General features: G+C 37.3%; 4 protein-coding genes across 6 annotated transcripts; 2 read left to right on the top strand and 2 right to left on the bottom strand.

The window, feature by feature from the left end:
- Nucleotides 1-5,272: 5,272 nt before the first annotated feature.
- On the top strand, nt 5,273-11,296 carry LOC133857786 (uncharacterized). Of its 2 annotated transcripts, XR_009898379.1 has the most exons (7): nt 5,273-5,469; nt 7,501-7,829; nt 8,375-9,032; nt 9,118-9,317; nt 9,414-9,658; nt 9,788-10,898; nt 11,157-11,296. XR_009898379.1 is itself a non-coding variant. In XM_062293133.1 (6 exons), exons 2-6 carry the CDS (start codon nt 7,561-7,563, stop codon nt 10,579-10,581), a joined length of 2,166 nt encoding a protein of 721 aa, XP_062149117.1. In that variant the 5' UTR covers nt 5,273-5,469; nt 7,501-7,560; the 3' UTR covers nt 10,582-11,076. The 2 variants fall into 2 exon arrangements, 1 of the variants encoding a protein (XP_062149117.1); XM_062293133.1 differs by lacking the exon at nt 11,157-11,296 and having other exon boundaries at nt 9,788-11,076.
- A 234-nt stretch (nt 11,297-11,530) lies between these two features.
- LOC133856735 (uncharacterized) lies at nt 11,531-11,950 on the bottom strand. Its single transcript, XM_062291785.1, has one exon. The coding sequence runs from the start codon at nt 11,948-11,950 to the stop codon at nt 11,531-11,533; it is 420 nt and encodes a 139-aa protein (XP_062147769.1).
- Nucleotides 11,951-13,537: 1,587 nt separating this feature from the next.
- On the top strand, nt 13,538-14,674 carry LOC133857175 (photosystem I reaction center subunit N, chloroplastic). 2 transcript variants are annotated; one of them, XM_062292323.1, is made up of 3 exons: nt 13,538-13,931; nt 14,264-14,389; nt 14,495-14,674. In XM_062292323.1, exons 1-3 carry the CDS (start codon nt 13,632-13,634, stop codon nt 14,606-14,608), a joined length of 540 nt encoding a protein of 179 aa, XP_062148307.1. In that variant the 5' UTR covers nt 13,538-13,631; the 3' UTR covers nt 14,609-14,674. The 2 variants fall into 2 exon arrangements, with proteins under 2 accessions (XP_062148307.1, XP_062148306.1); XM_062292322.1 differs by having other exon boundaries at nt 13,549-13,931; nt 14,491-14,674.
- A 1,777-nt stretch (nt 14,675-16,451) lies between these two features.
- LOC133857174 (probable polygalacturonase) lies at nt 16,452-21,707 on the bottom strand. Its single transcript, XM_062292321.1, has 5 exons — nt 20,969-21,707; nt 19,232-19,352; nt 18,452-18,626; nt 17,709-17,779; nt 16,452-17,572 (listed from the first exon to the last, which is right to left on the bottom strand). Exons 1-5 carry the CDS (start codon nt 21,419-21,421, stop codon nt 16,935-16,937), a joined length of 1,458 nt encoding a protein of 485 aa, XP_062148305.1. The 5' UTR covers nt 21,422-21,707; the 3' UTR covers nt 16,452-16,934.
- Nucleotides 21,708-23,275: the final 1,568 nt, after the last annotated feature.

Genomic DNA, 23,275 nt, shown 5'->3' with positions numbered 1-23,275 from the left:
TTGCTATTATAGGTTCCCCTGCTTACTGTTTGATCAAAAACCTCAAAAATACAAAAAAGGCTATAAAGTTTTGGAATAAATATCATTTTGGTAATATTAGGAGAAAAATGGACTCCACCCTCCAGCTTCTTGATATTACCCAACAAGCTATCCCCTCTGATTCCAGCTTAGCCATAGAATTGCACCTGAAATCTCAATTAAATGAATATCTATTTCAAGAGAATCTCTCTGGAAGAATAAATCAAGGGAACTTTGGCTTACTTCTAAAGATCTAAATACCCGATTTTTCCATACTAGCACTCTTATTCGTCGAAGGAGGAATGTCATTGACTGTTTGAAATATGCTAATGATGGGTGGATAAATGATAGGAATGATATTGGTGGATGTTTTATCTCAAATTTCAAAGATCTTTTTACATCTTCTAATCCTTCTGCTAGTGATGAACTACTGGATGTGTTTCATTGCTCTATTTCCGATGAAGATAATCAGGTGTTATGTGCTATTCCAACAGAATCTGAAATATTTGGTGCTCTTGCAAGTCTGGGTACAAACAAAGCCCCAGGTCTTGATGGTTTTACAGCTTTGTTTTATATGAAATATTGGGATTGTATCAAACTGATTGTTCTACAGGTTGTCTGGAATTTTTTCAAGAACAATCACATGCTTAAGGAGCAAAACCATACTTTTATTGCTCTGAGTCCCAAGAAGCTTGGTGCCTCTTCTGTTCAGCACTACCGACCTATTAGTCTATGTAACATCATCTACAAGATCATCTTCAAACTGCTTGCTAATAGTCTCAAGCCTCTCCACTCTAATATTATCTCTTCCTTTTAGACAACTTTTGTGCCAAATCAACATATTCAGGATAACTCTATCTTAGCACATGAAATGCTACATACTCTCAAATCCAAGCGTGGAAGAGGTGGTTTAATGGCGGTTAGTATTGACATGGAAAAATCTTTTGATAAAATGGAATGGAGCTTTTTGTTGGCTATTCTTTAGAAACTTGGGTTTCACCCAAAATGGATCAACTATATCAAGATATGCATTTCTACATCATCATTTTCAGTGTTACTTAATGGCAGCCCATTTGGACTATTTTCACCATCCCGGGGTATTAGACAAGGTGATCATCTTTCACCATTCCTCTTTATTATTGGAATTGAAGTCATTTCTCGTTTGCTTCATAATAGCCTACGCGGTTTCAAGATATCTCGGTCATGTCCTTCATTAAATCACCTGCTATTTGCTAATGTTCTAGTAATTTTTGCTACGGCTACTTCTTGGGAAGCTCTCATTGTTAAGGAGTGTATGCTCAAATATAGCTTTTGGTCAGGACAAACGGTCAACATCAGCAAATCCAATAGCAAAAATACAAGTGCCACTACAATCACAGCTATATGGAATATTCCTCCTGAAAAACCGAAATTGACTTCTAAAAATAAAGTGTGTGCATAAGTGTCAACAAAAATTAAAGCACAGCGGAATGTAAATGACAACAGATTTTTGTTGACGAAGTGGAAACTCAGTTAAGAGAAAAACCACTCCGGGGCAGCCAAACCCAGGAATTTCACTATTCAGAAGACAAAGCTAGATACAAGATAGTAACACTCACATGTACCGATGCAGTGGTCGTACCTTGATCTCTGACGTGTAACCCAACATGAACGCTTCCCAACCAGGTTCTCCTACCTGAAGGTGTCTTCAATGGAACTCCTTACCTTAGAGCCGACCTCTAAGATAGACTTCGGTTTATAGCACAGCACACTTGTAAAACGGCTTCAAAGGGATTGATGACTTCTCTGAGCTCTAATGGAATTCACACTGAATTCTTGCAGTTCTCAATGCCCAGGGGCCTCTATTTATAGGCTGGGGGCTCAAATAAGCGTTAGACAAAATATACCTGGGCGCCGTTTGGACGGTGGACATGGGCCGTCCGGACGGACAACTGTGCGACAAGATTTTCTGAAAATTTCGCGAGAAAATCTTTCCTGTTTAAGTACTTCGTCCAGACGGGATGGCACATCGTCCGGACGGTCGCACGTCCGCTGCAAGTAATTTCCTTATAAGGCTTTAGAGCGTCCGGACCATGGGGGATGAGCGTCCGGACGGCTATTCTTCAACACGCAATTTCCATATCTGCAATGCGCGCGTCTGGACCATGATAGGCAGTCGTTCAAACGGTTGAAGTCGAATCGGCAATTTCCTTCTTTGATGAACGCTCATCCGAACCACAGCTGTCAGACGTCCGGACGGTGATATTTGAATTGCGATTCTTGCCTTAAGGAGACGTGCGTCCGGATAGGATACCACATCGTTCGAACGGTTGGTTGATCTTCCCTTTCTTGGAACTTGGAAAGAAATCGAAAACTGATCGAGTACTGAGAGGCGTCCGGACGTGCTGCTGAAATGTCCAGACGGATGCAAGCTGGCACAGAAACTTTTCGATACAGTATGGGGTCCGGACAGAATGAACACTTTGTCCAGACGGATGATGCCGATCTGTCTTGGAGGTCCGGACAGGAGACACGTCGTTCGGACGGATTGAACAGTAGACAGATGGGCGTCCGGACGGCTGACAGGGAACTTGAAATTCTTCTGACTTGCAAGCAGAATCGTCTGACATCACTCTGAATAGTGGAATCCCTGTTTACAACATCTTTACACTTAAGTGATTTTGTCCAAACACAGAATGAGGCCAAAATACCAACACCTCCATATACACTCACCCCTGTCACAGTTAAACATCTTGGCCTGCCAATTTTGTTTGGTAAATCCAAAATGGCGGATTTCTATGATTTATTGAAAAAAAATACAAGGTAAAATTGAAGGTTGGCGTTCAAAAACCTTGTCTCAAGTAGGTAAAACTGTTCTGGTCGGGTGGTGGCATCTGCTATTCCATCATATGCTATGAGTTCGTTTATGCTTCCAGATGGTCTCTGTCATCAATTGGACAAGGCATTCAAAAACTTTGGTGGGGATTTCCAAAGGACAAAGTTCATAATTTATCTCTCAAATCTTGGAAATCTTTATGTTTGCCAAAAGATCAGGGTGGTCTTGGATTTCGGCTTATGAAAGATGTCAATGTGTCCCTTATCTCCAAACTTGGTTGGAAAATGTTATCTAATCATGATAGCCCCTGGGTCTCTCAGTTTTAGAAAAAGTATATTAATTATGGTAATTTCTTATCCTCTCCTCTTACTTCTAGGTCGTGGATATGGAATGGAATTAAGGCTACCTTACCTATTATCTCTTTTGGAACTTGTTTTATTTCACACAATAATTCAAGTCTCCCTATTTGGTCTTCTCCTTGGATTCCCACTATTTCAAAATTTATACCAAGTCCTAGATTGTCTTCTTTCCCAGATAGTTACACCTTGAGTATTGCTGATCTTATACACTCTCCCACCATGACCTAGAAAAAGAATATTTTGACTTTTCTATTTGATTCAAATACAGTCTCTGAAATTCTCAAAATAACCATTCGCTCCCATCCTGATTTTCTACTTTGGAGACCATCTACTACAAGTGCTTTCTCCACAAAATCAGCTCATCATCTCAACATTTTATCCTGTCCTTCACCCTCTCCTCTCCCAAATTCTCGTTGGAAAAAGCTCTGGAAACTCAATCTTAACCATCGTCTCAAGCTCTTCCTCTATAAAATGGTTTGGAATATTATTCCAACCAAAACAAGAATATCTCAATCTATGCCTTCCACCCACCTAGACACCAGTTGTTCCCTTTGCTCCAATCCTATAGATTCCCTATCTCATCTATTTTTTACTTGTCCCATTGCTCATGTTGTTTGGCGTCAATCTTTTTGGCATTTGAATTCTATTGCTTTGAATGTTTCTAACATGATAGATTGGCTATTGATCATTCTCAATCCTCACAACATGCTTGGAATCCCTCAGTCTGAGGCTCATATGTTTCAAATTTTTGCGGCTGTAGCTTGTAATTATATTTGGTTTGTCAGAAATAAAGCTCACCATGGTGATCTTATTCCTAACGCACTTGTCATTTCTGCTGCTATTAATAAGACTGTTCTGAAGCATCATTCTGGAAGGAGATCAAAATAGGCTATTATCAAGGAGGTTTGGAAGCGTCCCTCCTACCCTTATTTTATGATCAATTATGATACAACCATTAGAGCACAGGCAGCAGTCTGCAGAGATTCAAATGGTTCTATTATTAAGTGTACTTTCCTTATCAGTTCTTCTTGCTCTGCAATTTATGGTGAGGCTCTTGCTGCATTACTGGCTGTTGAATTGGCAATCTCTTTGCAAATATCTTCTTTTATCATAGAAGGTGACTCACTCAATGTCACATTTGCTCTACAACAGCCCGCTCTCACACAAGACTGGAGAATTTCCTCTATTATTTCTCATATTCATGCTATCATTCCTTCCACAACTAGTTGGACGACTAGTCATGTTAATCGAAGTGCAAATTTCTGTACCCATCATGTAACAAATTGGGCCGCAACCAGACTTCATTTTGCTGCATTCCCATCCTCTCCTCTTTGTCTAGCTCTTTTCCTCCATTTAATGGAAAAAATTTCCCCTTCACTTTTTATGTTCCCTAACTTAGTTTTCCTTTGTTCACTATGTACTCGCAACAAATAAAAATAATAATAATAAAAAGCAATAGTACTTTAAAATATGGTTATAAATCCTCTCTCTCTCTCTCTCTCTAACCCAATGTCCCAGACACTCTTGCCGTACAAATTGCATGACCCTGCCTTGCTGCATCAATTAGATAATAATAATGTAATGATGATAAATTAGTAGAGTTTCGAATTCACGATGGTCTATTTGGGTGAGAATAGAGAAGTACCCCACTTGATTATATTTAATTGCCTCTTCACAATTTTAATGAAATCAAAGTGTTTAAAATGACGCTCAATGCCATTTGTATGGTGCCAATCCCTTTGATTCATGACACCGTTATTAATAACATGTAATAAATTTCTTCTTAAAAGTGTGGTTCATTTATTTGACTTCTTTTTCTTTTTTTTGGGGGGTTTTTGAAAGAATATGAGAATAATATATAAGTTCTTATATTTGAAAATTTTCATATATATATATATTGGATAAATTTTTTCATATATTTTGAGATAACTGGAAAGGGAAAAAAAAAAGATTATTATTTATAGTCCAAGATTAATTTCTTTTTTTAATAATAAAAAAAAGAGGATAATTTTAAAATGGTAAATATGACGTTTAGGACAAGGATGACCTCAACCGACATAAAAAAAAATCCATATTCTCATCTCTCTATTCATCTCCCTAGTTGGGCATTTGTGGCTAAATTTGTAACCACAACAAGAATCAAATGTCATAAACCCTAGCGATTGTGCCAAACCCAAACCCAAACCCCTTCTCTGCTAAACCCCTCTCTCTCTCTCCCTCTCTCTCTCTCTCTCTCTCTCTCTCGTTGTGGGACTGCACCGAACAATTACCCAAATGGTAATACTTTCTATCCCTCTCTTTAAACGTTTTTTGTTTAAATGACTGAAGATTGTGACTTGGGTTTTTTGTTGGAACAAAGATTTGTTTTCTCGAGAATTTATTTGCATTATTTGTTGTGTTCTGTTTTTCTTGCATATGGAAGTGTCAAGTGGGTTCTGATGAAAAATGTGTAAACGTGCTAATTTTTAAAACTAGTTATGTTAAGTGTTTAATTATAGGACTGAAAAATGTTAAAAAAGGGTGCCAAAATCTTGTTTTTGCGCTTGTAGATTGCAATTAACTGCGTGTTGGTTTTGGGGATGGATTTGAAACTCTGTTTTTTTGGTCCAAATTTCTTTCTGTAGAACATGGTATGATTTTGTTACTGTCTGAAACTTTGCTAATGCTTTATATCCTTGCTGAACATTCATCCCTCTAGTTCCGAGCTGGGAAAATGGCAAAGATGAAGATTTGATCTTTGACCATACCCGATTTCTTGGACACTGACTAGTCTGTCACTGTGTGTGTGAGAGCGCGCGATTAACATTGCCCATAAAATTGGGTATCTATTGGCAACATTCTCCTGTATTAAACAGTTCATATAGGGTTTCTTTGCACCCGATAACTGCGGGTTGAAGTGAATTTATTGAGCGTTGTTGAATTATGACATAGTAGATATGGTTTTGCCCATCTGTAAATCTGTGTGACTGCTCCAAGTATGGCTGGTAATTCTGTCTGCTTACTCATGGGATAAGGTTTCGTGGTTTTTTGGTTTCTTGCTCTTTTTATTATACTTTATACAACCCTAGCAACAAATGGACTTATATATGACTAATATTAATTATGTACAAGTGATCAACGAAGCGAGCATCTTGCATCAGATATGCTTTTTAGAAAATGGGGTCTGCTTCATGAGAGACTTCTACACTAGTCATATGAGCCAAACGTCAGCATGAATTCTACACTTATGTTTATACCAAGCTGAGGCTGAATCACCATATGGTTGCTTTGATTGGGTTCATGAACTTTTGGTGTCTAAATTTACAGGACATAACCTAAGGCTGAAAATTGACCTGATGATTTGTGATCAGTTAACGCAGCTCCTTTGTTGAACAAATTCAGATCTTTTCCCCTAGCCAAAGTGAGTTCAAGAGTAAGTTTTAGGCACAATTGCTCTGACATTCAAGTTTACGCGGACATCAGGTTTATTGTACTGCAGCTTGCAGCTGTTATCCATGACCATTGAGGAACTCTCTTGTTGATTAAGAATGTAGATGTTGGTGTTATTGAAGAATTGTGTAGTTAACTGGTATATGTTGTGGGTACCAATTGGCACTGCTAATGATTTGATATGGATATGAAAATTTAATTGGGTTAATGATCAAGCCAAAAACATAAATCCATCTCAAACAGGGCCAGTTGAGCTATGAAACCAGGTTGTAGCCTTGAGTAGCCCAATAGTTCGCTCAGTTTGGCCCTTCTGTAAACTTATTTGTAATGAGCTTATTGATAGGCAAACTTATGATAAAGTAAGAATTTTAAATACCTGATCAACAGGATCCTTAATGACTAATTTGAGGGAGCTGTTAACTCAGACAAGGTTTGGGTTGGATGCCTCTATGTAATAATTAGAAAAAGACAGTGTACTTAATTTGTTGCTCATTTGCAACTCGTATTATTTCTTTCATATGGTTGAGCCAGGTAGAATGTGCTCTCTTAGTATCTCACCTCAAATTGGAATTTTGAGCTGCACTGTCATGACTTTGCCATCTTTAAGACAAGACGGTATACCCGATCCTTCTTGAACTTCATATGATCATTACCAAAAATGAATTTACTTGGATCGGACATCCTCAGTGATGACCCTTCTTCACTGTTTCAGAATAATTTTTCTCACAGCAATTTTTTTTTTTTTTAAAAAAAAGGATGTATAGAATAACAAGTAGTAATGGTCTAATTAAATTTGCTACTATGCACATTTGCCTATTTTGAATGGTTTGCCTTTACTCATTGGTTAATTTACCTTTTTCTGTGCACTTTATTTTGCAGATAAGATTGTAACTAATTTTGAGCCAATACGTTTATTTATTAGTGGGTAACGTTTTACAAATGGCTATAGTAGAATCCATACTTGATATCTCGGTGCAAGATCCACCAGAGGAGGAGTTCTGTTCTGCTGATTTGACTTGGACCAAGTTTCGTACTTCTGAACGTGAAGATGATGTTGCCCTCATTCCTTATGAACGTGTTGATGCATTTATAATTGGTGAATGCTCTAACGTGGAATTCCCAACTCGGTTCCATATTGAAAGGGGAAGAAAACGATCTTTGGGAAGCTTGAAGGAGTACAAGAATGATGAATATTTGGAATATAGAATGTAAGTTTATGGTGTGCTTTGTAAACTTCATGTCCTTTTTGCTCTTTTAATTATTTATTTTTTCGGTTAAAGGTAGAATTCCTTTCTTGCCATGTCATATACGCTGTATAACACAGTCCTGACAAGATACTTCTTTTGATGGTTTAAAGCCATCAAAAGTATGTGTGATCTTTGGATCTGCCATTCAGATGTTGATGTGATTCTAAGAAACTTTCCTTCTGTTGGGTGGGTCTAAAAGACGTAGAAACAGGTCCAAATTTTGATTTTTAATTTTCCAAAGTTTGGACCTGATTAAGTTGGGTGGTATAAAAGACGTAGAAGCGACTTCAACAACCTTGTGTTTTGGTTTCTTTCTCTTTTGAGACCTTGTTATGGATACCTCCTATATACATACATACATACATACATGTGTGTGTTCTAAAATTATGAAGCTTGAGCCATAACAGGTTCTAGATGGAAAAAAAAATGATAGAAAGCCAAGGTTCTTAATTGACACAAAGCTTCAGAAGTTTCTTATGTTGATTTTCTTATTTGGATTCTTGAAGGTATTGGTGTTCATTTGGTCCTGAAAATTATGGCGAAGGTGGGGGTGTATTGCCTAGTCGAAGATATCGACTTAACACCCGCAATCGTGCTGCTAGACCTCAATCCATGCGAGGCTGCACTTGCCATTTTGTGGTGAAGCGCCTGTATGCTCGTCCATCACTTGCACTTATTATATACAATTATAGTGTCAGGCGCCATGTAAACAAGTCTGGCTTTGTCTGCCATGGCCCACTTGACAGAGATGCCATTGGCCCTGGTGCCAAGAAAATTCCTTATATCTGTAACGAGATTCAACAGCAGACAATGTCTATGATCTATCTGGGCATTCCTGAAGAGAATGTGTTAGAGAAACACATAGAAGGGATTCAGCGATACTGCAGTTCAAATGCAAAAGTTAATAGCCTTGCTTCCCAGTATGTCCACAAACTTGGAATGATTATAAAACGATCTACCCATGAGTTGGATCTAGATGATCAAGCTAGCATCCGGATGTGGGTTGAACGCAATAAAAAATCGATATTCTTTTATCAGGATACTTCAGAAGCAGATCCTTTCATTTTGGGGATTCAAACGGAATGGCAATTGCAACAAATGATTCGTTTTGGCCATCGCAGTCTTATTGCTGCTGATTCAACGTTTGGCATAAAGAGAATTAAGGTATTTCATTCATTGATCATCATTTATCCTAGCTTTAAAAATGTTAGTCGAGAGGATATTTATATCATTATTTGTTGAATTGCAGTACCCCTTGTGCACGCTTCTTGTATTTGATTCAAGGCAGCATGCCCTTCCTGTTGCATGGGTAATCACCCGCAGCTTTGCAAAGCCGGATGTGTCTAAATGGATGAAAGCTCTACAAGATCGAGCCCGTAGTGTCGAGCCTGGATGGAAGGTCAGTGGGTTTTTGATTGATGATGCAGCGGCTGAAACGGATCCCATAAGGTAGGATTCACTTGCTCTAACTTTCTGTTTTGAAACAAAAATAGCTAACCTTGGAATAGAATAATTTATAGATAGTGTTGATGTTTTTTTTTTCAGGGAAATATTTTGCTGTCCTGTACTTTTTTCCCTCTGGCGTGTTCGTAGATCATGGCTAAGGAATATTGTTAGGAAATGCAATAACATTGAAGTTCAGCGTGAAATATTTAACCGGCTGGGGAAGATAATGTATAGCATTTGGGATGGAGTTGATACTCTCGTCGCCTTGGAGGAACTAGCCCAGGATTTCGTTGATCAAACTACTTTTATGGAATATTTCAAGGCCTCTTGGGTGCCTAAGATTGGTTCGATTTCTCTCTGTAGTACACTCATAAATGCACATGCTAAGACATGCACACACCCATACAAGACATACTGTGTGAAGTTGCCTTGAATTTTTTGCATCTAACATTTGCTTGCTCTTCATCTAACAGAAATGTGGCTTTCAACAATCGGAACTCTTCCACTTGCTAGCCAGGAGGCATCTGGTGCCATAGAAGCCTATCATGTGAAGCTTAAAGCCAAACTGTTTGATGATTCGCATCTTGGTGCACTGCAGAGAGTTGACTGGCTAGTGCACAAGCTGACTACTGAACTGCATTCAAGCTACTGGCTTGACCGCTATGCAGATGAAAGTGATTCTTTTCAAAATGTAAAGGAGGATTATATTGCTTCTACATCATGGCACAGGGCACTACAGATTCCTGATTCTGCCGTTACCTTGGATAATCAGGACCAGCTCTTTGCCAAGGTTTTAAGCCAAAGAGACAGCAACCTCACACGTCTAGTGTGGAATCCTGGATCTGAATTTGCATTCTGTGATTGTGCATGGTCAATGCAAGGAAACCTGTGCAAGCATGTAATCAAGGTCAATATGATATGTGAAAACCATAAAAGTTATCAACCTTCAATGTCTTATCAGTCATATAAAGAGATCATGATGAACCTTTGGAAAAAACCAATGGATGATTCAGTTTCACTAGATCTGTCGATGGCCTGGACTCACCACATGCTTGATCAAATTCAGAAACTTGTTGAACTGACAAGTACTAGCGACATTGGCACTGTGGTAAATAATCTGCCGTTGAAATGGGTTACGAAGAAAGTCAGAACATATGTTGGCAAGCCCTCATCCACTTTGCCTCTTCCATCTAGTTCCAAGGGTATGAAGACAGCTGCTGTACGGAAGAAGAATCGGAAGCGGAAAAGATTGTCACGGTTAAGGTAGTCACAAGAGTGGATGTATACAGTGTCTTCTGGGATACTTCTACCGGAGCAAACAAGATTTAACTTCACAATTGTCTTCGTTTTCAAATTGTTCCGAGTACCGACTCCATTGCTGGTGGAGTTGAATTCTTCTAGCATCACAACCAAGGATGATAAAAACTCTGCCATCATCGAAGGCGATGAATTCACTGGCATCATGAAAGATGACATGGAGAAAAATCAAGGATTAATATAATTTTACGAGAGTTGCACATCCTTAATTGAGAAAATTTCGAGGACACCTTTCTAAAGAAGACAGATTTGCTTTGGACTTGGTAGGTATTATTCATCGCATTTGAACATCTCTTTTCTTGAGTCACATTCATCAAGCCCTATGCATTGTAATTACAGTTTTGTTCTTTTTTTCCTTGGATGCCTTTAAGCACATGTATGCTCCGAGGGAAGATGTTGAAAATCCATATTAACACAGATGAATTTATGATCTTAATTCGTTTTATGTAGATTTGCATAAGAGAAACATGTATATTGATTAATTATTAACATGATTATTTGAATTACATAGTATCTTGCATGCAGATTAGCACTGAGTGAACTCTTGAGTTGGCAGGGTTAAAACAAGCATGTTGGACTTTACTTGGAAGGTGAAAATTGAATGTGGAGAAATTCCACCAAAGCTGGACTTTGATGCATATCGCTCTTGACTGATTCAGTAAATACTAGATGAGGAATGAGGGTCCCTGTACTTAGAAGCCCGAATTGCTAGCAATTAAGATAGCCTCCATAGAGGCAGGTAAATCCCGCAACCCCCCTCTCTATGAGCTGCCCGGATTGCTAAGTCCAGGGCATCCCCGATCCCTAGTTGTTGAGAGGTCTCATGAACAATTTCAGCCAGTCAGTTTCATTCTGTGTATTTTTGGACTTTTTTTTTTTTTTGAAGGGAAATACTTTCATTAAGAATCAGAATCAGTACAGACTATGCTCCAAATTTCTTTAGAACACACATCCACCCACACGTGGTGACCAGAATGGGAAACAGCTAATTTCGCCAGCTTATGAGCAGTCTTGTTTCCATCACGACGCACATGATTTACACTCCAAGAACTGAAAGACTCTAAGAGAAGTCGACAGTCCAAAAGCACGCCCTCAAGGCTACCCTTACAAGCTTCTGAACTCCCTAAACCCAACACAACTTCTCTAGCATCACCCTCAAGCACAATAGAAGAAAAACCCATATCCTGGCCAAACTTTAAAGCCTTTCGAGCTCCAAGGGATTCAGCCACAGAAGGATCCATTACATAGGGCAAATAAGAACACAAAGCTGCCTTCACAGACCATGTAGCATCCCTAGCCACCACCCCTACTCCCATCATCTTCTTCCGAGCTAATTACAAAGGTGTACGAAAATGCTAAGATGAATGGATGCCATGCTGCTTTGCTTATTATTTGATGTCCACATTATTTATTTATTTTGTGCTTAAAATGCAAAAGCTTTCAATACATATAATCTGGTGAATTGAGCAAATGGAACCCAGACTCGAGTCATCATGTTCATACGTTTTTTTAACTACCGTTTAGCACGTACTTTGTAAATCTATTTAGTTTTTGCTTTTAGAAAAGGGATTAATGCAAGTTCTTGTGATGGGCTAAATTACAAATTGCTCCTTACGATATAAAAAATAACTCAAAAGTTTTTGGAGTAAGCCAAAATAACAATTTAGTGCCTTTAGTGAAATTCCGTTAAAACAATTACGGATTCTGTTAGAGTGCTACGACAATACTAATAGACTGATGACACGTGTCACTCTTAATAAAAAAAAAATTAACAAATATATAAAACCTAAAAATTTAAAAATTACTTTTTTTAAAATAATAATAATAATAATAATAAAGAAAGGGGATGGCATGCGAGCCACCTCCAAAGGTGACTAGGGTTGGCTCACGAGCTACCCAAGAGGTGGGGATGGCCCCCTCTAGGCTCTAGGTGTACCCTTTTTTCTTTTTCTTTTTCTTTTTTTTCTTTTTATTAAAAAAGAAAAAAGAAGTTTTATATATATATATTTAAAAAATAGTGACATGTGTCATCATTCTATTGGTAATGACGTGACACACTAATGGAATTCATCAAGTATTTTGACGAAATTTGACTGCATGGACTAAATTGTTATTTTGATCTACCCTGAGGGCTTTCAAATTATCTTTTGTACCACAGAAAGCGCTTGTAATCTAGCCCAACTACATGGACTGATTTTGTATTTATCCCTTTAAAAAATAACGGTTTGTTTATCGTATGTAGATGTATATGACTTTGGAAAATTTTCATTTATCCATTTTCCCCGCAGGGAAATAATCAAATAATTTTTATATTTTATTTAGGGTCCGTTACATGGACTGATTTTGTATTTATCCCTTTAGAAAATAACGGTTTGTTTATCGTAGATGTATATGACTTTGGAAAATTTTCATCTATCCATTTTCCCCGCAGGGAAATAATCAAATAATTTTTATATTTTATTTAGGGTCTGTTTCAATTTGCTCAATTGCTTGTGATTTGAAAATACTGATTTTTCTACGATTGCAAACCGCAATTTTTTTTTTTTTAAAAAAAAAATACACGCTCCTAAAACGATATACTTTCCATGATTTTGTTTAAAATTGCATTTTAACCTAGAAAATCCAAAGCCAAACGAATTCTTATTTTCTAAGCAGAGTTTTTTTTTAGCAAATAATCCCGTGTCATTTGGGTAACTGGTTCTCATTCCCTGATCCAAATTGGTTCTGTTTTCACAAGAAAGATACCAAGTACAAAATTTGATTCCCAAGTGGGGCCAAAGTTATAGGTCACCACAGAAATTCAATGCCGAAAACAGAGCATGAAGAGCAGAGTTTGCCAATAGGAGTGAGGCAATCTCACCTTATCCACACTCCCACCACAATCTAGTATTACATTCATTATCACAACACTCCTTATCAAATATCCATAATCCTAAAAAAAACCTCATTACAAAGAAATCTGAATATTGCTTTCCTCTTCTAATCAGAGTTGCAGTACCAATGGCAGCCATGAACTCTAGTGTTTTGGCATGTAACTATGCCATCTCAGGGGCTGGATCGTCCGATATTAATGCAAAGCTTGCTTCCATGCCTTCTGTTGCATCCCCAATTGTGCCTGGTCGCAAGTTGCCTGTGATAAGGGCCCAACAGGCCAGAGAATCAAAAGGGAATGAAGGAAGAAGGGCTGCTCTGCTTTGCCTAACAGCCACCCTTTTCACAACTGCTGCTGCTGCTGCCTCCAATTCCTCTGCCAATGCTGGGGTTATCGAAGAATACCTTGAGAAGAGCAAAGCTAACAAGGTTTGCCATGTTGCTTGGTTATGTAGTTAATGCTAGTTATATTGGTTACAGTTTAAAGCATCTGCTGCACATTGTTACATGTTACAGAGGAAGTGTATTGTTGATCCATAATTTGTTGTTTTATGCATTACTAACTGCTTGTCATCTTTGGTTTCTAAACTGAGACTTAGGTCCATCTGTATTTGCCATTTCAAGACGTAATTTTTAAACACACAATTAAGTCCTGCCTTTTTAAAAGCACACCCCCAAACAATACATTTTCATTGATTTGATTTAGAATCGTACTTTTGGTCTGCAAAATCGCATTCAACTAAGCTTGAATGTTGTAATAGGAACTGAATGACAAGAAGAGGTTGGCCACAAGTGGTGCAAACTTTGCAAGGGCTTACACAGTTCAATTCGGCACATGTAAGTTCCCTGAGAACTTCACAGGCTGCCAAGATCTTGCCAAGCAAAAGGTTTGACTTTTAATTGAATGGGAATCGTTTATTTCTTGGTTTTGTTTTTACATTGGTTCTTCTCTGACTGGCTCTCCTTGATTGGTTTTGGGTTGATGCAGAAAGTGCCATTTCTTTCTGACGATTTGCAGTTGGAATGCGAAGGGAAGGACAAATACAAGTGTGGTTCCAATGTTTTCTGGAAATGGTAAAAAGGGCAGTCTTTTACCCCTTTGGTAGTAATTTCCCCCCCACCAATGTACCTAAATTTCTATTGAAGAAACTCTACATCAGTATGTTTTGCAATCTTCTCTCTCAAATTCAGCTTTGTTTCTAAATACCCAATGTTTGTTTCATAGACTGGACAAAAAAAACTGTAGTGAGAGTTTCGTTTCCAGAATTTCATGCCTAACTGTGTTCTTTACCAAATCCAAGGGCCTGTGGTAATATTCCAGTTTTTGGGAGAGAATTATTAGGGCTAGGGTTAATCCATATGGAACTTTTCAAACAAATTACACATGAAAGCAAGTTAACCTCTGCAACAGAATCACAAGTCCTATATGAAAATTTTCACCAAGTTGAAACTAATTTCTGATTAAATTTTTCTAGAGGAAATATTCTTTTTTAAAATAGCTACAAGCATGAGGCTGTATATAAGAGATAGAGAGGGAGCCAGGGAGGTAGAGGAGCCAAAAGCTATGGATGAAAAGTAATCAAACCAACAGAAAATGGAAAAGTCGAATTGATAATTAGGTCACTTGACAATTAAATCATCAGGTAAGCTGTACGATTTGTGAGTATGCAGATAATATACATGAGAAATGCTATATACCACATTTTTATCTCATAATTATTCCACAATGTTGATGTGACAGTCTCAATCAAGAGTGTTAATTGAGACTACTACTTCAACATTGTGGGATTAAAAATGTGGTTTCTAGCATTACTCAATATGCACATAACATATATTATAAGGTAATGCTACTTTTTACACTCATATTATACCGACTGATGTGACGTATTTTAAATGGTTTATCATGTTAGCCACATAAAAAGACAAATAGAAAGCTACTTAAAATACGCGTGTAACATCAACCGGTGTGACATGAGTGTAAATAGTTGCATTTAATGTGAACCCAATAGTAACAGAGTAGGTTCGTAAAGGGAACATAGACCTTTAGATTTGTAAGGGAACTTAGACCTTTAAATTCATTAAGGTAACCTAGACCTTTTGACAAACACAAGATTTGAAAATAATGATTGACTTCAACATACTTCTTCATTGATAGGTTGTCCTTTTTTTTTTTTTTTTTTTGAAGGGTTTTTTGAAGGGGATAGGTTGTCCTTTAAATAGAAGAACAGTTGCATAGAAGAAAGAAATAAGAATTAAACTATTAATCTAAATTATCTAAGTGATCGACTAGAATTAAGACTAACTCTATTAAGAAAATAACTAGAACTACGACTCTATTAAGATTCTAAATCAATTTGGAATCGAAGATCTAACTTCTTATTGGACTCTAACACGACACTGTTTTATGATTACATCAGCTAATCTCTTTAGTGTATGCTAATGTATGTTGGTAGTGTAAACAAAATTTAAGAAGCCCACTACACTACTTTTATGTGCAGAAGAAGTGTATGTTTTCATAATCAACTAAAAGCAAACAAATCCTCACCCTTTTTGCTGCTCCAGTGCTCCTCCCTGTATTGTGTTCATCTTCATTCTCCTGATAGCCAGACTTTAGTGGAGGTTCTAATTTATGTGTTCCTTTTGTCAAGGAGCTCATGTAAATCTCTGTTTTTCTTAAGTCATTAGTTTTTTCACCTCACAACTCCCATTATTTAACAACTGCTATATTAAATAAGGAAATTATGTTACAACCCTCTTGGGCTTTTTTGATTTGATGAAATTGAGACCCATGCTTTGACTATTTGTAAATCGAGACATCCGTTAGTACGTATTTTTGGTCTAACAGATAACAGAAATAATATGAAAATACAATAATACCTCTCAGATTAAAAATTGAAGAAAAAAAAAGAAGAAGATAAAAGGCTGGTCAGACTTTAGAAAGTAACCAGAAGCAGATAAAAAATGTCACCTTTCAAATTTTAACATGAGCTTCTCATCAATGAAATGAATTTCAAGTTCTATATGTATTACATTTCACCTATGTATCTCTATACATGTTCAGCCTACCTCTCTCTCCCTCTCTCTCTCTCTCTCTCAAGGTTGAATGTGTAACATCTGTGATTAACTGAAACAAAACATTTATGGAAATCATCAGAAAAACCTGTCAGGACAAGCCAGTTCCAACTTCACAAGAAAGCTGCTTTGATGTCAAAAGGCCGATATCTGACCTGCAGTTCCCTTTAAGCTCATAGGTACACCAGCTTGACATCTCACTCACCCATGTGAAGGAAACAAATTCATATGAACTGCCAACAATCTGATCACTGATTCAAATCTCTCATAACATGACTGCTGCGAAGTAGATCAAGTGAACCTTTGAAAATTCAAGCCTAACTTTTCTCAATATACAAAATCTGGAACTTTCCAAAGAAGTTATGAGCTGTGTGAACACCAGGACGGAGAGCCATTGTTCTGCAAGTGTGGACATGGCATTGGAAGCACCTGACTGGAAAATCCTGAAACAAATTCACACTTCCATGTCATGGATGGAGCTAAGCCAAGAAGTGTAACATTTTTAAAGCATATCTCTTCAAATATTGCATCCTCAATGCCCTCCAGTATGGGTCCTTTTGTTGAATTTAAACTGATCACATTACTTATAGAAATACCCTTCACTTTTGGAACAGCTTTGGGATCCCATCCTTCATCAGGGTGGTCATTAGAGCCTCTACTGAACCTTATGGGTATCTTGACTCTCTCCATGGTTATGTTACTAAAACTGATGTTTGCTATATATCCCCCTCTACCTTTATCTGATTTTATACGCACCCCAGATGCTGAATCCCAAACATGCAAATCCTCAACAGTTACATTTGAAATTCCACCAGACATCTCGCTACCAATTCCGACCCCAGAACAGGTCGGCGTAGTGCCGGAAACTCTCCTGACAATAATGTTGGAGCTCGGCCGGGACATGGCGATACCATATTGATCCCAACCACTCTTTACTGCCACAAGATCATCACCGCTCTCAATATAACAGTCTTCAATACATACATTGGTGCTTGAGTCTGCACCATTGAATCAGAAGTTAAAGCTCAAGATCAGTATGTTTTACTCTCTTTTTTCTCTAATAGGACTGGTCGATAAGAAACTTATAGCAATGCAGAGTACAAAGATTGCAAGAATAGAAATGACCCAACATACCTGGATCTATACCATCTGTATTTGGTGCGTTGAGAGGAGCCAAGATTGTCATGTCTTTGATAACAACATTACTGATCGAACAAATACACAGAAAATGGTTAGTACATCTAAAGCATAACATGTCAAAGTAGCGGGGCAGAAAAACCAAATGAATTCTCTATAATTCATGTGAGATTATAATATATCGGCGTTGGATGTTACCAACCAATCAGCAGCATCTCCAGGGGCGGAATCGAGATTTTTTTGTGTGGGGGGTTCAAACCTACGTAAATAAATAAGCACATAGATACAGATAGTTGTACATGACTGTGTGCACGTTTATGTAAAATAAAAACAGATTAGTCTAAAATTTAATTTCATACCAGTCATAACTATATACAAAAATTACATGTTTATAAAATCATCTTAAAAAGAACTTTCCTTTCGAATACAAAATTTTTCTAGTTTGCTATAAACATGTACAAAAAATAAAATCCATGTTTAAAATAAAAATAAATAGAACAAAAGATTTTACGTAGAAGTAGACCAGTCATATGGGGGGTGAAAAATTAAACATTTGTCGGGGTCACACATAAAAAGTAGTATTTTTATAGGAGTTTAAAAAAAAAAAAAATTGAGGTTGAAACACCCAGAGGACCAATATAAGTCCACCCCTGAGCTGCTTTTGTGCTGAACAAAATTATCATGTACAGAAGAAATAAAAACAGCAGGATATGAATAACTGGGGACAGGGGACACTGAACCTGCAGTAAACAGGATGAATGGTCCAAAAGGGAGAATTGAGGAAAGTGAGATTTGAGATGAGAATGTTGTGGGAGTTCATTATCTCAACTAGGTGGCCTCTGGTATGCTCCAATGTTCTGTTCCACCAAAGGTCCCACCACATCCTCCCTTGGCCGTCGATTGTTCCCTTTTGTCCTGCAAGACAAAATAAGTGATCAAACACACTTCAATTAAGATACACTACAGAATTTTTGGTGGAATGGAAGATAATGGCACAGCAACAATTTGAAGTAAACCAAATTATACAAACTGCAACCATGACAAATTTCAATAAATTTAAAAAATATATAATCAATGCTATATATATATAACACTCTTCAGTTCTCTAAACAAATAATTTATATAACCCTGATATCATATCCCTGAAAGTTCTGCTGTTTCCACTAGTATTCATGATTCATTAAATATTATTATAGAGAAGTGTTATTGATTAGCTGTTTCTGTGAAAGTTATGATACATATTATGCTGTCCAAACAAATGATTAATTAAATATAACATAATTTGCTTGATAAATCCACCTTGTTAAAAGATGACTTATTTTGTTCAACACAATACTCAAAATAAGTCCTATTTTTTGCCCCATGTATATATAAAATGAAATTATTTTCAGAAAATGTGCCATTTCATTTTTATATTACACACTTTAGTAATGGCACTAGAATAAAATAAAAAAATATATAAAATAAAAATTGAATAAAAAGGGGGAGGGGGGGGGGGGGGGGGGGGGGGGGTACGGTACCTGTAATTACAACATTAGTGAGACCATCTCCATGTATAAGGCTTATGTGTCTTCCTCCTAATCTCTCTCTTCCTCTTCCATAAGAAGGCAATGGCTCTATTATAGGCCATTCTTCCGGATCCTATAAATGAAAAAATACAACAGAAATTGGGAGAAAAAAAAAAGATGATTTAGCAACTTGCTAAAATATTATAAGAAATATGACCACCACTTTTCGTGTATAACTTTAAGGACACCAGAAAGAAAGCAAACATGGCAGCCCATTCTCTAGAGAAGGCGGCGATCCAACAATCTTTGGAGCAAATATGGATGAAAAATTATCTTGTTTTTATTCATGATATGGTAACTGATGAGAGTACTGTGTTACTGTCATTTTAATGAAAGCTTCAAATTTTACCAAAAATAAAAAATAAAAAATTAAGCTCACATTACACACATATGATAAAGAGAAATGTTTTTTTTACATTTTAGTGTTCATCTCACTTATATTTCTACTGAGTTGGCATGCTCCATCCGTTACTAGTATTTTTTATACTTTTTAATTAAAGGTGAATGAAACATATGCCTCTCAACTCAATGAAAATGTACGCGAGATGAACAACAAAATTCATAAAAATAAGAATAAATGGACAAGGATCCTCTCTAGTTCATTTGAACTGGAAAGAAGCTAGTTAGTATAAAAATAAGAACAAAATTATCTTTTTATATTTTTTTAAACAATTTTACCCTTTTTACTTAAATTAACTTGCTCCTTTCCGGTTCAAATGAACTAGAGAGATGATCTATATGCGTCCCAAATTCACAACTATCCCACTAAATTCGTCTCTCTCTCACACACACCTTGGCGCTTGTTTGGCAAATGGTTGTAATTGTGGAATATTTATTTGAATAGTAGTAAAAAATGATTGATATGATATAAAGTATAAAAAAGTTTAGAATTGTTTTATAAAAAAGTGAAAAAGTTTTGTTTTGTAGTGAATTTTTTTTTTTTGAATAATAATAAAAAAATTATTGATGTGATATAAAAAGTGAAAAAATAAAAATAAAAATGAGAATATTTTTTATTTGACTTTTTTGAGAAAAGTAAAAAAAATAATAAGGGAGAGAATTGTTTGCCAAACAACCTCTTAAGACACCAGTAAAGTCAAGAACAAGAAACACATTAAAAGTAAATCGTATAATTTAATCAAAAATGGAGCCACCGAGATCTTAGGCAAAACAATAAAAGTAATTTTCGGTGGGTCCCTTTAGTCGCACATTTCAACTTTCCCACACCGCTTCTTGCCTTCTTCCATAGAAAAACACGTTGCGCCGGCCATGACTCATGAGCACGACAACCATGACAGTATTTCCTTACTCCTCACCCTTCTCAATCCAAAGTTACCCCCAATCGCGGTAAAAACAATTATTATACACTAATTCCCATTTGTAACGAACTTTGAAATAATATAAGTAATACAAGATTTTTAATTATTATTTAATTAATATTTATTATCATATTTAATGATTATTATAATAATGAATGCTTATATTATAAAATTACAACTATTTCCATTCCATGTAATGAATATTGATAATGATAAGCAGAACTACTCCAGTCTCCAGATAATACTAATTATACCTTAAAAGCTATTCATAGCCCTTTCAAAAAAAAAAAAAAAAAAAAAAGCTATTCATAGTATTAATAAATAAATAAATAAAATTCAAATAGAGTATTTAGGGTTTTTTCATACGTGCCTGGGAACCGAGAATTACAGCGCCCTCTTCGAGAAAGAGGGTGAAATTACTGGTGAGGTTAAAGCTGCCTGTGAGCCACCTCCCCCTGGGCACGTTCAGCTGGGATCCACCTTTCTCGCCGAAAACCTGCATGTGCCGTACCGCCTTCCGAAACGTTTCGGTGTTTGACGTTTTCCCGTCGCCAACTCCTCCGAACTCCGTGATAGACATCACCACCTTTCTCATCGGCACGGCCCCGAAAAACCCGGCGCAGGTCTTCGGCTCATACGCCACGTCACCGGGGCCGGTCGACCCGGATATCAACCACGCCCGGAAAACGGGTCTGTTTGAGAATTGGACGACGGACAGGATCGCCAGGAGCGCGAATAACAGAATCAGAGGCGCCCATGAAGGTCTGATAACGTTACCCGTGAGTACACCCCAGAACGATTTTGCCGGGTTCATTTTTCGCATGCACCACCAGAACTGTAGAATTCAACAAAAAAACCGTTTATTGGTAGTGAATGGAACAGTGCCTCGTATGCAACGGAGAGGTGGTGAAGGTGGAGATGGAAGAAGGAGATCAAGGGGCGGTGCGCATTGCGCGTGGCACCGTATTGTACTGTGGGGTCGGGTTCTGAAAGTTCAACAGGAGCGCCATTCGATTTGTCCGGTGTGGACGGGGTTCATGACCACGTGCGGACAAGACCATTTCTTATGGAGAGCTGGCCGCTAGGATTCGGAAAGGTTTGGTTTTGTTACACCGTGGCGGAATATGAGTGGGTGATTGGGATAAGAGGGTGTTGTGGGATGTGGTTGACTTTCTTGGGCGAAGGTGGAGAGTAAAGAACAACCGCTCTTCACGGGGGACTTTTGGGAATCGACTAATTTTTAAAAGGAGGGTTTTGATAAGACGTGCGTGGTGGTGGATGGTTTAGCTGTAGTGAATGAATGACGCGTGGTGTTTCAACATACCTAAAAGGGCATTTCTCCAAGTGGGAGTTATCATTCTCTCGATTATAAAATAGTATATATATATATTTTTAGGGAATAGTATATTTTATTTTGAGATATGGTATTTGTATAACTTTTTTTTTTTTTTTTTTTTGAATTAATGACATATTTGATACCTATAGTTTAAAAACTTTATTTTTTGGTACCTCAGTTTCAATTCGTATAACAAATAGTACATGGGTTTTGGGAAAAGATGGACTTAGTATCTCTGTCTATTTTTTCCTCTAATATTTAACGGCATACCATGTGTCAACTCCTGAAGGTTGACATGTTGCACAATATAAAATAATAATAATAATAAAATAGAAAATAAAGAAAAAAATATTTTAAAAAATTAATTAAAAAAACATAAAAAAAAAAAAAATATAAAAACATAAAAAAAATAAAAAAAAAAAAAAAAAAAAAAAAAAAAAAAAAAGGTGGCTCAGCCAACCCTTTGGCCACCTAGGGCTGGCTGAACAACCCCCATCCAAAACTGGGATTAACACGTGACAAACCGTTAAATATTGGACGAAAAAAAATAGACGGAGGTACCAAGTCCCTTTTTTTCCAAATCCCAGGTACCATGCGAATTGAAACTGGAGTACCAAAAAATAAAGTTTTTTAACCACATGTAACAAATATGTCTTTTACCTTTTTTTTTTTTTCTTTTTTTTTTTTTCTTAGAAGATCAGATTTCATTCATAAAACCAAAAGAGCAAAAATGCTCTTCAGAAACAGAGTCCTAGACTCAGAGGATACAATTTCCCGGATACACGCCGGGAAACAAGCTAGCCATACACCTATAATTCCTCCATAACATTCTCCATGCCGAAAGTTTACAAAATCCGTTTTGGCCACAATACTCGGGATAAATCTGCTCATGTATGACCATGTCTTCCGCAATTATGCCCGATCTTTCCTAGAAAGTTAGAGCAGCTTCCTTTTCCACTTATAACCGTTTTGCCAAGGCAGCCCCCAAACCTGATCACCAGAGTTTGTGGGTGTCTCTATAACCTTTTGATGGTCGCGATTGATGCCAAACTGGTACAAAACCACCAAGGAAATGCTCCTTCGCGGGCCACCATAGATCGATGGACTATGCCAACCTCGCAAATCTAAAGCAAGATGGCCACCACAATCTCCTTCTACCTTTGCGACCCCACTTTGATTATCTCCCCCACCATGAAGAAATAGCAGATCCAAAAAAGGATTGATGCCAACACCCGGTGGACAAAACCTGGGATTACACCACACTGGAAACAAAAAGGATTTTCACCTAGGACTATGAAAACATTCATCCCAGATTGGTTTCCATTCCCAGATCTAGTTGGA

The sequence above is a fragment of the Alnus glutinosa genome, chromosome 14 (assembly GCF_958979055.1).
Source record: "Alnus glutinosa chromosome 14, dhAlnGlut1.1, whole genome shotgun sequence".
Lineage (NCBI taxonomy): Eukaryota > Viridiplantae > Streptophyta > Magnoliopsida > Fagales > Betulaceae > Alnus > Alnus glutinosa.
This window is presented reverse-complemented; position numbering and strand designations above follow the sequence as displayed.